The 15,536-nt window shown below is 38.9% G+C and overlaps 1 protein-coding gene across 1 annotated transcript in view; it reads right to left on the reverse strand.

Moving 5' to 3' along the window:
• The window catches only part of TTK (TTK protein kinase), a 34,010-nt gene that overhangs the window by 15,834 nt on the left and 2,640 nt on the right, over window positions 1–15,536 (reverse strand). Inside the window, exons 3-9 of the mRNA XM_075707974.1 lie at window positions 13,907–14,013; window positions 7,834–7,977; window positions 3,121–3,229; window positions 2,941–3,016; window positions 2,762–2,859; window positions 1,633–1,732; window positions 790–913 (exon numbers count right to left, since the gene is read on the reverse strand). Of these exons, the coding sequence (XP_075564089.1) occupies window positions 790–913; window positions 1,633–1,732; window positions 2,762–2,859; window positions 2,941–3,016; window positions 3,121–3,229; window positions 7,834–7,977; window positions 13,907–14,013 (758 nt within the window). The remainder of the gene's footprint in view (window positions 1–789; window positions 914–1,632; window positions 1,733–2,761; window positions 2,860–2,940; window positions 3,017–3,120; window positions 3,230–7,833; window positions 7,978–13,906; window positions 14,014–15,536) is intronic.

Raw genomic sequence — 15,536 nt, forward strand, 5'->3', positions numbered from 1 at the left:
GTACTAATGGGTAAACAGGCTAGAAAGGGTGCTGAAAGCAACAGATGATGCAGGTGTTCTGCATTAAGAGAGAGCTGCAGGAGCTTTGCACTTTTTTCAAGTGAAAAGTGTCATGGTCTCACCTTTTTAAGCTTCCTTCAGCCAAAACAAACTCAGATTAAACTTCAACAAAAGAAATTAGAGCTATGGCATCTATAAGGTAAGCTAGGAGCATATACAAGGAAAGTCACAGGAGAAGCAAACTACTATAATTTGAGTCTGTCTCAAAAATATCTAAACAGGATTATAATGTTCTTTAGGGGTAGCCTTAGTTTGAATTTTTCTCAGCCAACATTCACCTTTTTTTGGTATAAACTGGCACTGTCATCTGATACTCTGGCAACATTTTTCTACACTCAGGCTGGCAAGTTTTAATCTGAAACCTTGCACTGTTGCTATTTCAATGCCTATTGATATGTATTGTAAGAGCTAAGGACACAATGAATTAGCACTATACATTGGCATTTTACTTCAAGCCCAGCACTCCACACTTTTGGACAGTGTTACAGTGGGGATTTTTGTGGGTTTGGGTTTTTTTGTTTGTTTTGGTTTTTTACACTACTTTCACAGATACCACTCAAAAGCCAAATTTTGATTAAATGCTCCCCAATTCCAAGCAGTCCAACTTTTTCACTTTTTGAAGAATATTTTACATCATAATGCGTTTTTTTTTAAAAAAAAATACAGAACAGCAAGTTTTCAATGCTTATTCTATTTCAAACTACTAAACCATCACATATTAATAGTTACCTTCTCTTTTCATTGCAAGACTTGTATCCATTTTGGCTTTGAGAGTTACAGTTGAATTGGTAGCAGTTTCTAAGCTGTTCTCATCCAACATCTGCAACTGTAAAGAATTTTTTTCTTGTAAGGACTAAAGAAAACAAAAGGCATCTTAAAAAGAATCAAAGGAGATCCCAAGCATAGTGTCCGAAAGACAATTCCTTATGACAATTAATGACCGACACACCACAAACCAAATATGCTTCAGAAAACAGTGCAGGGTACACAGACAAGTATTACTGATACTATTTTTAAATCCATCAACACTCTGAATTTCCATCATACAGTTTCTATAAACCAAAGACCTAAATGCTTTCTATTCTTGAATTTTCTTTCACGGGACGGAGACACAGGACATGAAAATGCAAGGCACAGCTTGAAATTAATCTCTATCAAAAGCCATAATTTACAGCTCTATAGAGCACTTAATGAACTCAATTAAATGGACTTCACTGAATAGAGTACTTCCCATGATAAAACTCATGGCTACAGCTGAAAGAGCTCCTGTAGTCAAGATGAAATCTGTTTATCCCCTCTTCATAAATCGTGTGACAGGTTTTTAACACCCCCTCACCATTTCTCCCATCAGATGTATTGTTCAGAGAAAGCTCACTCTTAATGCCTGATTATGCATAACAATTTTCAAATTTAAAAGCCACAATGAATGTTTCTATTCACAACTGATTGCTTAACATAAAAATCTACCCTATTTCTTTCTTGCATTGAAAAAAGTGTTATTATTTTCCTTTCTAATACCATAGGACAGCCAGGTAGAATTCCTTATATCTATTTTTAAAAGATTTAAGTTACCTGTAAGTCTCCCAGGTCGTATGAATCACCCCCACTAGATTTTGGTTCTGATAGTGGAAAAGGTGAAACGAAGGCTGTACATTTGGAGCTGGATAGTTGCCTATTGAAATAACATTGTTAATTACATCACATGCCAACATATAATGTAATGATCGCCTTTTGTGAACCAGGTGAAAAAGGCAGTTGTATGAAGACTTTTGGCTACAAGTTTCAAATATACAGAAAAGCAGGTCCACTCTGACAGCCAAGTGAGAAACAGTACAAAAAAAATCTGTAACAGTACCACCATCATGCTATGAAATGACAGATGACTTAATCAGTTGTCTTCAATAGAAAGCAGTAATAAGCTACAGCTATGATCCTAAATCCCAATGATGCGTTCGAAAGTAAGTTTTGAAATAGTTACAGAACAATACTATTATGTGAAATACCTTATCCCACTACTTTCACGGATTCAGAACATTGGACTTTAACTAACTTCTGAGAGGCTAAGTATGCAGCTTTTACCCTTTGGCTGCATATTTCTCCCCAAAGTTCCCATTTCTGCATGGATTTAATCACACAGCAGTAAGAGAGGAAGAAAGTTAGCACAACAGACTTGATTGGGGACAGGGCGGGGCTTTCTCCTCTGTTTACTTTCAAACTATGCTACAGTCAGGTAACATGTAGCAAAGTGCTATTTTAGTTGGCAGATTCTTCCACTGCTGAACGGTAGTTCACAATAAAATGACTATAATCGCTTTCTTAATACAATCATTATCATATGGATTATGTTAAAAATGAGGATTTAAAAATCTTTTGGACTGCCTTATATCTAATTTTAGAAACTGGAATACATAAATGTAAAGTTATTTTGAACAAAATTTATTTTTTACTTAGTCTCCATTTCTTTTGAGCCTACTGATTAGCCAGAACAAGAAATTCATCTTTGCATTCTTTCATACAAAGAATCTGAGTAGTAAGATAGGAAGTAGGTAATTGCAATAGGTATTGCAATTATGACTATTTGTCAATAATCTTTAGATCAATTTTAACATTCTTAACATCTGACATTTCCACCGTCCAGTAATAACACTGTTGAAAAGGAGTATTAAAATCTGTTCTGCTGTAGTAAACCCAATACCCATACCTCTTCATAACACTAGCTGTAAGTGGGACATCTGTCTTTGTCACATCATCACCAGCATCAGTTACTAGTTTAACAGGAACCCTCCCAAAGGGGCAGGCCTAAAAGAAATTGAAAGTTATCAGATGTGTAAAGCAGAATGAAAAGTTTAAGATTTTGAAGCAAAATGTTACATGTTCTACCTGGTTAGATTTGTTTAGTGGTCTAAATGGATTGGGGTAATTAACTAGAGCATCAAGTTCCTGTGACTTCTCCTCCCTGAGGGAAAGAAAAAAAAAAAAAAACAACACAACACTGTAGTGTGTGTTTGGTTTGGGTTTAAAGGATGTTTTAAGAAATGAAATAAGAAATCAATCCATTACCCAAGAAAAAGTCTGGTAACAGTAGAAGAATTTTCACCAGAATCATTCCTTTTTAGGCTTCTGTGATTTCCAACTATGCTCTGAAGTCCAGACTCTTGTGTACTTGATACTGTAGGTAAATTAGTTAGAATTAGAATTATTCAGGTAATACTGCAGATTGTATTTGTTTCAAAAGAAAAAAAAGTTGTTTCATAATAAGTGAAATTTAAGAACACATACATTTGCAGTAATCTAGTATCAATGACATATATCACTGTTTTCTACTGATCTAGACAGACATTTTATGTAATTATATAAGATGTGATAATTGAGATAAAAAGACCCACCAAACACAAACTTAGAACCAGAAGGAGCTTTCCAGGATAAGCACAAAATGGCCTGTAACAATTGTTAAATGTATTAGCTACTTTTTTTTTCTACACAGCTATAGTTGTAAACTATGTTTAAACACATAAAAGGGAGATTCAAGATGTCCAAAGACTATCCAAGCAATTTAACTTCTAACTGAAAAACCTCACTGTTAATCTTATCCTATATGAAGGAGGAGGAATACAAGCACCAAAAACATTGGTTTAAATAGTATCTTGGGGGAGTGAGGAAAAACCCACACTTTCAGAGCAAGATGACTTTCCAAACCTACATTCTGAGAATAAACCTCCACTCCAAAACCGCATCATCTGAAGGATGCTTCCAAAGCTTGCTCCACAAGGACTCCTCAGGAGATTTAAAAGTGCTTACATGTGGATTCTTTATTTGTTCATTCCAGTTATTTATCAGCACATGTGACAAGGACACCCACACCTAAATAACTATAATAAATCCTAAGTTAAGCATCAAAATCCAGCTTGTTTCAAAGGTAGTATCTCAAAGGTACAACAGTCTAGACAATCCTTACAAACTCCCTGCTACCGCAGAGACCCAAGATATTGATAATATCCCTGACCTGTCCTGTTCTCCTGTTGAACACTTGCTTTTGGGCTCTGACTTCATTTATGTGGCATTTCATTTTGATACAACATTTTTGTGCTACTTCACTTATGTTTCTGTAGATCGATCTGTATCTAAAGCATTTAATGGGTGCTTGCAATTGCAAAAGCATGCAGCCTTTTCAGTTCTAGTGAAAATTATTAAAAAAGTAGCAATTAACATAAATCTTTCACAGGCGTACCTTCTCCTTTAGGTTTTTCAGTACAATTTCTGGAAGGCTGCATACTAAATCCCTAGAACTACCTACTGTGTCAGAAGTAGAAAACAGGAATCAGGACATCAGAATTACTAATCATCAATTAAACACTTGGTTTTCTCCATCAGATCCTCCTTCCCCCTCTTAGAAAGAGAGGCACTTTAAATAGGGTTTTAATGACTAAAACTGTAACAAGCTTCCCAATTTCAGTTCAGTATGGTTTTCATACTGACAAATCCCAGGCTGAAAGAAATTTCAAAGTGACCTCCAAACCTCCTGACAGAGTTAGGACACAGGCACATTCCCTTCTAGAGCCAACTCTACTAACCAGCTGAAGAATTTATTAACTCAGACCTTTTGCTGGTCCCTCTACCTCACTGACCTGCCAACACAGCACTTATGAGAGTAATCCCTAATTTATATCAGGTAAATTCAACTGAATTAGTCTAAGCAGTTAGTTGGGTTAAATTAAACCAGCTGATTTCACTGGTAGCAAATTTGAGAGTGGTCTTATAAGCTGTACTCTACTGCCAGGTCAGGAAGATCGAGGCAGGCAATAGCAAACAGCTCTTTCACCAGCCCATCTTAACCCAGGAGAGAATCTTGCTCAGTTATTGAAGATCTGGCAAAAGTTATATGACGTTGTACATTAATCTTAAAATGAAATGTCAAGTCAATTCTTAGTCACATTATTAATGACCTTTGTGAAAATAAAGTATATATTTCACATGTACTTTACGGTAAAGCAGAACCTGCAATCAAGTTATTTGAAAAGTCATTCTAGAACCTCAAACCCACAAATAAACAGCTCAGAACATGGTCATCATCCAAACTATTTTTGCCTAGAGTTGAAGGCAAGGTCATTTCTCAGAGATGAACAAATGACCACAAGAAGCCAGAAGACACTAATGCCAACACATCAACACTTTAGTAACTGCCCATGAACACATTGCATTCATGTGTTACAAAATAGAAAAGGTAGCTTAATTCTGTGTTTAGGGAACATTGTGGAGTACGAGCTATTTTAAGAGCCTTCAGATATACAGTAACCTCTTAAATTCAGTTATTCTCCTAACAAACCCTTTTTAAATTGAAATGAATATCTGCTTATTCAGACAGAAAGATCTCTCCCACAATGCAAGATATTTTTTTAAAAAGACAATCAGACACCAAGGAACATGTACTAAGATACTATATAATATGATATTCTACAGCGCATAGGCCTTGTTTTCCATCAGTATAGGAAATTATTTGCTTGACCAATAAACAGAAGAATTCATGGCTATCCACAGCCTCTCAAGAAATCACAATTTAAGGACTTTTTTATATTCCATTTCTCTTAACATTTTTAAAGTCTGGATCTGTTCATTAAAATTAATGTGATTTTTGTTTTGAATCCTCCCATGTTCCCCTTCTACCTTCAGCCAGCAGAAGCCAGACTTCTGGCAGATGAACACCACAATATTAGCTATATCTAGTCCTTAATTTTTTATAAGGTATTTACGCCAATAGACCAAACTACTCAGTTAAATAAAAGTGCCTCAATGTATAACATAGTTCTAAGTTTTTGTTTACATAACACTGACACTGAACATACTTTTTGAATTAGCAGTTTACCAATCCAGTACCATCACCACCTCACACACACATCCCACTTTTTTTCTTTTTCTTTTTTCCGTATACACAGAAAGATTCCGCCCCCCACCCCCAGCTAACCACTGGACTCTCACATTCAGTTGGTGATCTACAATACTTTTACTCCTTCACAGTCTGAGACAGCCTATCAGCCTCATACTACTCATGACTACAGTTGGACTGTATGATCTTAAGGGTCTTTTCCTACCCAAATGATTCTAAAATGATTCTATGACCTTTTTTTTTTTTTAAGTATCAAATTATTTTTCCCAGCTAAACATGTTTGATTGCACTGGTACATCAAATACTTCAGATTGCTGTGCATGAATGAAAGAGGGGAAAAAGGAATTAAACCAAAGGCTTCTAGACTTGCTGCACAGTTTTTATATTTGCATCACTACGCTATAATAGCACATAACTCTTGTCAAAAGCTTTCTTAACAATCTTTTGAAGCTGTGAAAAAAAGCATTTACACATACAGCATTCCTGTTTTCAAATAAAAAGCTTTCAAAAGCAGCTCTTTGAATGGAAATATGAAACAGCCAAGACTTAAATACCTATCCATTAAAACAGAAGGACCGTACAAATTCACTTAAAGCCAAGTTCAGTTATTTAGGCCACATACATCCCCAAGTTTGAGATATTTCAAGTCCACTGTTATTTGCCTTTTAAACTTTTATCTTTAAATACCTGAATGAATACTTAGCATTTTTCAAATACCTAATGTTACAAGCTCATATAAATTAACAACTAAATGAGCCTACTCTTCCCCCGAAGTTCACTGCTTCCTAAATGGCAGACAGGCTTTTGCCATGTATTTTCTAATGGGTATTCCCTTAGCTTTGCAACAAGTAAACCCAATAATATCAGATAGAAATTGTACAATCCATGAAGGATGTTCCACAGGATATTCTCCTGTGACACAGTACATCAGCTGGGGCACTTACAATGTCTATATCTGATGAATGGCAAACAGAATAGGACCAAAATGAAGTTTATTAAAAAATTAATACCGTAACTGAATACTGCTGCAAGTGTTGCCAAATGTTTGGGGTTTTTTCCTCCCACAACTAGTGTTTCACACAGAGGTTGATTCAACAGGAGCCAGCCAAATCTCAAACCACATTCCTGAAGACATATCCCTAAGGAAATGAAGTCAGACCTATTTTGCACTAATTCTGTCCTTGTACAAAGCAAAAGTATGGAAGTGTTAGACACCACTCTTGGAAGAGTTAGTTACATGCACTTCAATACTTAACTTGAACCATGTTTTTTGCTCAATTCCACTCCAAACAAATTTCTCTTGAAAACTTCATGAGGTAACTGTTCCCTTATTAAAGTTATATACCCAGCAACGAGTATCAGTTATGTTTTATGATACAGTCAAGCACTTCAATTTTGTACTGATAAATACATGGGTTTTGTTCATTTGTAAAATAAAGTTGAAATGGATTATTTTTCCTAGATTTGACTTCACTGAAATGACTGCCAGAACTTCACCAGCCTGTCACAAGATACACCTCAGAGTAAGCTATTTGTATAGTTTAGTCTGTATATTTCAGTTCTAATTCTTCTCTACCACCAGTAGCTCTTGTTTCACACTTTCAGCTGTAGGTATTTGTACTTTGTAACAGAGACTTAGTGACAGTCAGAGGAACACCCTCTACAGAATTAAAGCTGCCATCCTATGGCTCCTGCAAACTACAGTCACTGCATTGAAGATGGAACCAAATATTGAAGGAATAAGATTAATAATAGGATAAATATGACTATTTACAAGACGATAGCAGATTACGTGTTCGTATCTAGAAGGGACAAACATTAGAAAGATTTTTTTCCAATCTAGAATTACAACATGCATAAATTCAACCAACATTTTAAAAAATTGCAATTACCTGCGAAGTTCTCCTTCTCCTCATCTGGAAGCAACTGCTTTTTTTGTAAATGAAAGTTTTGTAGAGCAGTTTCCAACATTTCTAGTGGAACAGCAGAGCACTCCACAGCTTTCTGAAGGAGCTGCTTACACTTCTTCACATTTCCTAAGCAGTAAGAAACACAGTTAGAAATCAAGGAAACAGAAAACAATTACAGTGGGGCAATGTGGTCTTTTTTAAAAGATGTGATTACACTCATGCTGTCTTATATTCACTTTGCATCATTCTCTGAAGCCATTGTTCATTAGGCACCTCCCCCCTTAGATATCCACCTTCAGGTTACTGCCTAGAACTAGTTACAAGTGAATCATGTAAGTCAATTTTTCACATGAAGTTGAACACCAAGTCATAAATTATGCTTTATGAACTCACAAAACTGCATTCTCAGTATTTGTTTAGTGTTATAGGAACTGTAAGGAAGTACAACACAAATTCTAAACCCTATTTTTTTCTGTAGTACCAGCAAGGAAAGAACCTTTATGGACTTTCATTTAGATCTGACCAGATACAAACTTCATTGCATACGCATTACAAAGTAATGCTCTTAATACAAATCAAAGTTAAAAGCAGCTGTTGTTAAATCAAACATCACTACAGTTAAGTAAAGAGGAGTGAAAAGGAAGCATACTGTTTCATTACAGTTTTACACATTACTAAATGCCATAAACAGAGATTGAAGAGAATTGGGGGGAATAGAGGGTGTTTTAACAAAATATACTGAAAGCAATCAGTTTACATATATAAGAATGTACACATACAGCTATTAAAAAAAACATAAGAGTAAAATAAGGAAAGAAGTGTGCTGCAACCAAAATCTTTTCCATGCTTGAGAGAGAGCATCAGGGCAAAATGATGCAATGTTTTGTTACAGCTGTTAATGCCCCTGAAGTCCCAAACGCCCTTCTTCCTCAGTTCCAAAGCAGCAAAATGTAAACCACTTTGTTCTTATAGGTGCCATATATGTATATAATTATTTCTTATAGTATATAATAGTATATTTCAGAGCTCCATGATGTCTCCAGCCCTCAAAACTCCACTGGTAACTGAAGTTAGATGTCAATGTCACCTGCGGTTCAGACTGGGGGGGGGGGCGGCACGGAAATGGGGTGTATATATTAGGAACTTATGCTTCAGTAACCTATTTTAAGAATATTAATGAGTGATGTTGCATGCTGGAGCAAGGAACACTGAAATGAGATGGGCTATGATTTCATAGAATCATAGAATTGTTTAGGTTGGAAAAGACCTTTAAGATCATCCAGTACAACCATTAAACTAACATTACCACCACTAAATCAATTAAGGGTAGAATAATAATTTCATGTTTCCTGCCTCGGTGGCTGGAATATTTATGATGAAAGTAAAAACTAGGAATCATTAAGATTTGAAAGGACCTCTAAGATCATCAGTCCGATCATCAACCCAACACCACCACACCCACTAACCATGTCCCAGAGTGCCACGTCTACCCATTTTTTGAACGCTTCCAGGGATGGTGACTCCACCACCTCTCTGGGCAGCCTCTTCCAATGCTTCACTACTCTTCCAGTGAAGAAATTTTTCCTAATACCCAATCTAAACCTCCCCTGGTGAAGCTTGAACCTATTTCCTCTTGTCCTATCACTAACTACTTGGGAGAAGAGACCAACACCCACCTCACTACAACCTCCTTTCAGGTAGTTGTAGAGAGCAATAAGGTCTCCCCTCAGCCTCCTCTTCTCCAGGCTAAACAACCCCAGTTCCCTCAGCCGCTCCTCATAAGGCCTGTGCTCCAGACCCTTCACCAGCTTTGTTGCCCGCCTCTGAACACGCTCCAGCACCTCAATGCCTTTCTTGTAGTGAGGGGCCCAAAACTGGACACAGTATTCCAGGTGTGGCCTCACCAGTGCCGAGTACAGGGGGACAATCACCTCCCTGCTCCTGCTGGCCACACTATTCCTGATACAAGCCAGGATGCTGTTGGCCTTCTTGGCCACCTGGGCACACTGCTGGCTCATGTTCAGCTGGCTGTCGACCAACACCCCCAGGTCCTTTTCGGCCAGGCAGCTTTCCAGCCACTCTCCCCCAAGCTTATAGCATTGCATGGGGTTGTTGTGACCAAAGTGTGGGACCTGGCACTTGGCCTTGTTAAACCTCATACAGTTGGCCTCGGCCCATCGGTCCAGCCTGTACAGGTCCCTCTGCAGGGCCATCCTACCCTCGAGCAGATCGACACTCCCACCCAATTTGGTGTCGTCTGCAAACTTACTGAGGGCACACTCAATCCCCTCATCCAGATCATAGATAAAGATATTGAACAGAACTGGCCCCAATACTGAGCCCTGGGGAACACCACTCGTGACTGGCTGCCAGCTGGACTTAACTCCATTCACCACTACTCTCTGGGCTTGGCTACCCAACCAGTTTTTTACCCAGCAAAGAGTACACCCATCCAAGACATGAGCTGCCAGCTTCCCGAGGAGAATGCTATGGGAGACTGTGTCAAAGGCTTTGCTGAAGTCCAGGTAGGTAACATCCACAGCCTTTCCTTCACCTACCAGCATGGTCACCAGGTCATAGAAGGAGATCAGGTTGGTCAAGCAGGACCTGCCTTTCATGAACCTATGCTGGCTGGGCCCGATCCCCTGGCTGACCTGCCCTTGCCTGTTGAGCACACTCAATATGAACCGCTCCATAATCTTCCCCGACACTGAGGTCAGGCTGACAGGCCTGTAGTTCCCCGGATCCTCCTTCTGGCCCTTCTTGTAGATGGGCATCACATTGGCAAGCCTCCAGTCATCAGGGACCTCCCCTGTTAACCAGGACTGCTGATAGATGATGGAAGGTGGCTTGGCAAGCTCCTCTGCCAGCTCCCTCAGTACTCTCAGGTGGATCCCATCCAGCCCCATAGACTTGTGAGCATCCAGGTGGTGTAGCAGGTCATTAACTGCTTCCTCCTGGATTATGGGGACTCCATTCTGCTTCCTGTCCCTGTCTTTCAGCTCAGGGGGCTGAATGCCCTGGGGATAATTGGTCTGGCTATTAAACACAGAGGCAAAGAAAGCATTAAGTACCTCAGCCTTTTCCTCATCCTTGGTGACAACGTTCCCCTCCACATCCAGCAAAGGATGGAGATTCTCCTTGGCTCTCTTTTAATTGTTGATGTACTTGTAAAAACATTTTTTATTATTTCTTACAGCATGGGCCAGATTGAGTTCTAGCTGGGCTTTTGCTTTTCTAATTTCCTCCTTGCATGACCTAACAAGATCCCTGTACTCTTCCTGAGTTGCCTGCCCCTTCTTCCAAAGGTGGTAAACTCTCCTATTTTTCCTGAGTCCCAGCAAAAGCTCCCTGTTCAGCCAGGCCGGTCATCTTCCCTGTCGGTTGGTCTTACGGCACACGGGGACAGCCCGCTCCTGCTCCCTTAAGACTTGGTTCTTGAAGAATACCCAGCCTTCCTGGACCCCTTTGCCCTTCAGGACTGTCTCCCGCGGGACTTTCCCAACCAGGGTCCTGAAGACGCCAAAGTCTGCCCTCCGGAAGTCCATGGTCACAGTTTTTTCTGCCCCTCCTCCTTACATCATCAAGAATCTAAAACTCTATCATATCATGGTTGCTAAGCCCAAGACGGCCGCCAACCACAACATCTCCCATGAGTCCTTTGCTGTTTGTAAACAGCAAGTCAAGCGAGGCACCTCCCCTGGTAAGCTCACTTACCAGCTGCATCAGGAAGTTATCCTCCACACACTCTAGGAACTTCCTAGACTGTTGCCTCTGCTGTGTTGTATTTCCAGCAGGTGTCTGGCAAGTTGAAGTCCCCCATGAGAACAAGGGCTAGCAGTTGCGAGACTTCTGCCAGCTGCTTATAGAACGCTTCATCTACCTCTACATCCTGCTTGGGTGGTCTATAGCAGACTCCCAACAGGACATCTGCGTTGTTGGCCTTCCCCCTCATCCTTATCCATAAGCACTCATTCATTTCATTTAAATCTATTTTGTGCATATTTGTTATGACTTCTTTTTTAACCATATAATCAAATCCTTAGCAAGTGGGTAGGCTTAGTATTTCTTTTTAAGAATCCTTAACCAGCATTCTACCTTTGGCTGTATTTAGTTACCATTTAGTTACATTGCTTCAACAAGACCTGCTACTCAAAATGAAAAGTAATTCCTCCTAGTACTATGTGCCTCATTGAATAAGAAATGACAGGATACCAAAACACCTATGTGAAAAATGAACTGCTCTATTCCCCTTAACAGATGAGGGACCAAGGCACAAAAGTAAAGCCATAAGTATCTATGAGTTTCAATCAGTCCACTTCGTCACATACAAAAGCCCTGAATGATCCACCTAGGCATAAGATTTTACATAGCCAAAAGTGGAGCTTTATTTATGGTCATGAGTTCCAAGCAATTCACAGCAAATCTTGCTTCAAGCACACTACCCAAGGCACACCAAAAGTAAGGAAGAGACAGCTCCTCATCTGTCCTATTTAAATGAAGTTGTATTCAGCATTTAAATAAAAAAAACGCAGAATGCCACCTTTGTTGTGTTACTCCATTTTCAGGCCATGAATATTCAATTTATAAGGAAATCAGTATCAATTTGCCAACCACAATTTCAGAATTTTGACTTGAGCTTTAGCTCACAATTTTGCTCAAGACAGGGAAGTCAATGTATAATTAACTTTCTCTTCTTAATACAAAGGGAAGTACAGATTAATCCAGAAGCAATTGGCAGCTGTGCCAAAGCACTGCTGAAATGACCAGGATGAGGAGGTAACAGAGCATTACTCTCCTCCTTTCCCTCTGGCCTTAGCTGGACACACTCAGTGAAAAAGTAACAGCACTTTTAAAATAACAGTATAGAACTCACATGTTACACTAATCCTCTTTGAAGCACCCAGCAGGGACAATATCCCTTTGGTGAATTCAGGTCAGCTGTCCCAGCTGCGTCCCCTACCAACCTCTTGTCCACCCCCAGCCTTTGAGCAGAGGAGAGGCCAAGCAAGAAACAGAAATCCTTGACATTGCAAGCACTGCTCAGCAACAGCTAAAACATCAATGTGTTATCAACGCTATTGTAGTAGATCTAAAACACGGCATCATATGAGCTGCTAAGAAAATCAACCCCACCCAAGCCAGATCCAGTACGCTGACGAACAGAATTCAGTTCAGAAAGTTTGCTCTCAGTGCAGCTATCCCTACCAGGGACAGACAATTCAGGCATCCCTTAAAGGATGGAACCAGAATTTTTAAGACATTATCAGTCTCCTATCAGAATGGCTTGCTTAAAACACTACTATATGGCACCATATGACAAAGATTACCATTTTGTTTTGGATACTGACAAACCCCTCCCCCAACTGACTGGAATGGATGTTACTGTCAAAAAAGTCAGTCCGTGCCTTTTATGAAGCAACAGAAGATATCAACTATCTCCACTGTTCCAATGTGAATGTTCAACAATGGAACAGGAAACAGAAGACAATTAAAATCCAATTGCTAGCTGCTTAAGAACTTGAGTGACAGAGGGGAAAATTAAATATGACCAAACTGCACATTTACAGCATATTTTGGTTTAATTAAACAAAAAAAAAAACCCAACAACAAACCACAAACCAAACACACACAAAGAATCTACAGTTGCTTTTTGGAAGGAGCCAGAATTTCTTCCACAGGCAAGCTGAAAGTATCTAAAGGGAAATTACCACCCAAATTTGAGCATCATTTTTCAATGCAGCAAGAGCCTTACTCATACCTCCCACTAAGATCTAAGCTTAAAAAAAAAAACCAAACAGAAATCACTGCCAATTTTCGTCTTGAGTTATTTCTAAAAGGGAAAAAAACTATTAAGAACTGTGTGCATATCTTCATTAAAAATGAACACACATGTTCTCATTAAATTTCAATCAAAAAAAGAAAATCCATATTTTTCTTTTTCTGATTTAATATCCATCAGTTTACTTGCAAATTATGTAACAGAGCAGAAGTTTAGAACAACAAAACCTAGAACAACACAGAGCAGTAACACCAAACAAGTTTTTCTACACACCTTGTGATAGTTCAAACTGTGCAAAAGCCACATGCACAAAAGCAAATTTCTTGCAGTTCAGCCTGGCCAGATGAAATTGGTCCCGTGCCTCCTCTGGATCTTGAAGACTGTAAAGACAGCATATCAATAGTTACATAAGGTGAAGAGCCTGAGTAACAAGGATGAAGTTCCATGTGCTAGGCGATGGCTTTAGATAAATCTGGAAAAGCAATCCATCTATAGCTGAAGTTTTTCCTCTTCCTTATACCCATTAGTGAAGTGCAAATAAGCGAAGAGTCTTAAAAAGCTAATAATTGAAAGATATCAAGCTGACCCTTTCCAAAAACCAGAATGTGCTCAAGCCTGAAGAGAAAGATTAAGGACTTATTCTTTGTCACTGCTTATATTATTCCTCAAGATATGTAGATATTTTCCCTCAGAACACCCATCTGCAGCCCTTCCAGGCTACATGCTGACACTATACACAGAGAAACGTCTCCATTCTTAGATGCATTCAGTCCTATACAAAGGAGGTTGCAAGGCAGAGGGACACGGAGAAGATTGCTTTAGAAACACCAAGTACGGAAAAATGTATCCTATTAATCAAGTCAGAAGAAACAATATATACACTGTTATATTCTCCAGCAATACAGTCACAAAGTTTCCAATCCATTAAGCTGTAACATGTGAATTACATTCACTTTCAAACAGCATGTTAAAATTTAAGTTCTTGTAGAACACAGCAACAACTTGGATAGCAATATGCAGAACAAGACCTAATGTTAGCAACAGGCATCAAGTGCCACACACTTGGTGGCACTGTGCTACAGCCAGAAGCATTACATAAAAGCAGGCCTGGCATGGTTAATGTGCAATACAGATAATCAATCACAGATGCAGCTGGCTGTTCACCTTTGCCTGTTTCAGAGTACATTTAAGGGTTCTTCAAACAACCTCAGTATCATAATAGGTCAAAAGGTTTTGGCATAGTCAGGCTCCAGCTAGAGAAAATACCAAGACAAGACAGGTCCAGTGCCAAGAATGGAATAATCCAGCTTTGATCAGAAAAAAACAGTGTTGATGACAATAAACACTAAAATCTCAAGCCATTGTCACTGCTTCTGAAGTTTGTGGTGCTCCGACTTGCTTTTACTGTTAGGTGGAACATTTGGGAGAACAACAGACAGAACTCTACTGAGGAGCACCTTTCTTCTCCCACCAAAGGCAGTATCATCAGAGCACCTATGTATCAAAGTGTTAACTTTACTTGCAATAGCTAAAAGAAAAAAAATCAGAACCACTCTAAGTAGTCATGAGATGAGAGGATTTTCTTTAACAGAAGCTAAAACTGAGCAGAGAGAAGATAGATAGTACTAGACAAACTGACAGCCAGGAACAGAGAAAGTGAGTCTGAAACACCAAGGAAATCTCAAACACCAAGAAAATTGCAAGCAATGAGTGAATGTGCCAAACACAAAAGATCCAAACTAACCACTCACTGATTACCCTAACATTAATTTCCAAGAACTACAGACAAGAAACATCGTTATTGTTTTTTAGATCTGATCAGTCAAAAGCAATTTCATGTTCCGGTGAGGTTACACATTTAGTTCATAAATGTAGTTTTATATAAATAATTTACTTTATATTA

The sequence above is a fragment of the Pelecanus crispus genome, chromosome 3, assembly GCF_030463565.1.
Source record: "Pelecanus crispus isolate bPelCri1 chromosome 3, bPelCri1.pri, whole genome shotgun sequence".
In the NCBI taxonomy this organism is placed as follows: Eukaryota; Metazoa; Chordata; class Aves; order Pelecaniformes; family Pelecanidae; genus Pelecanus; species Pelecanus crispus.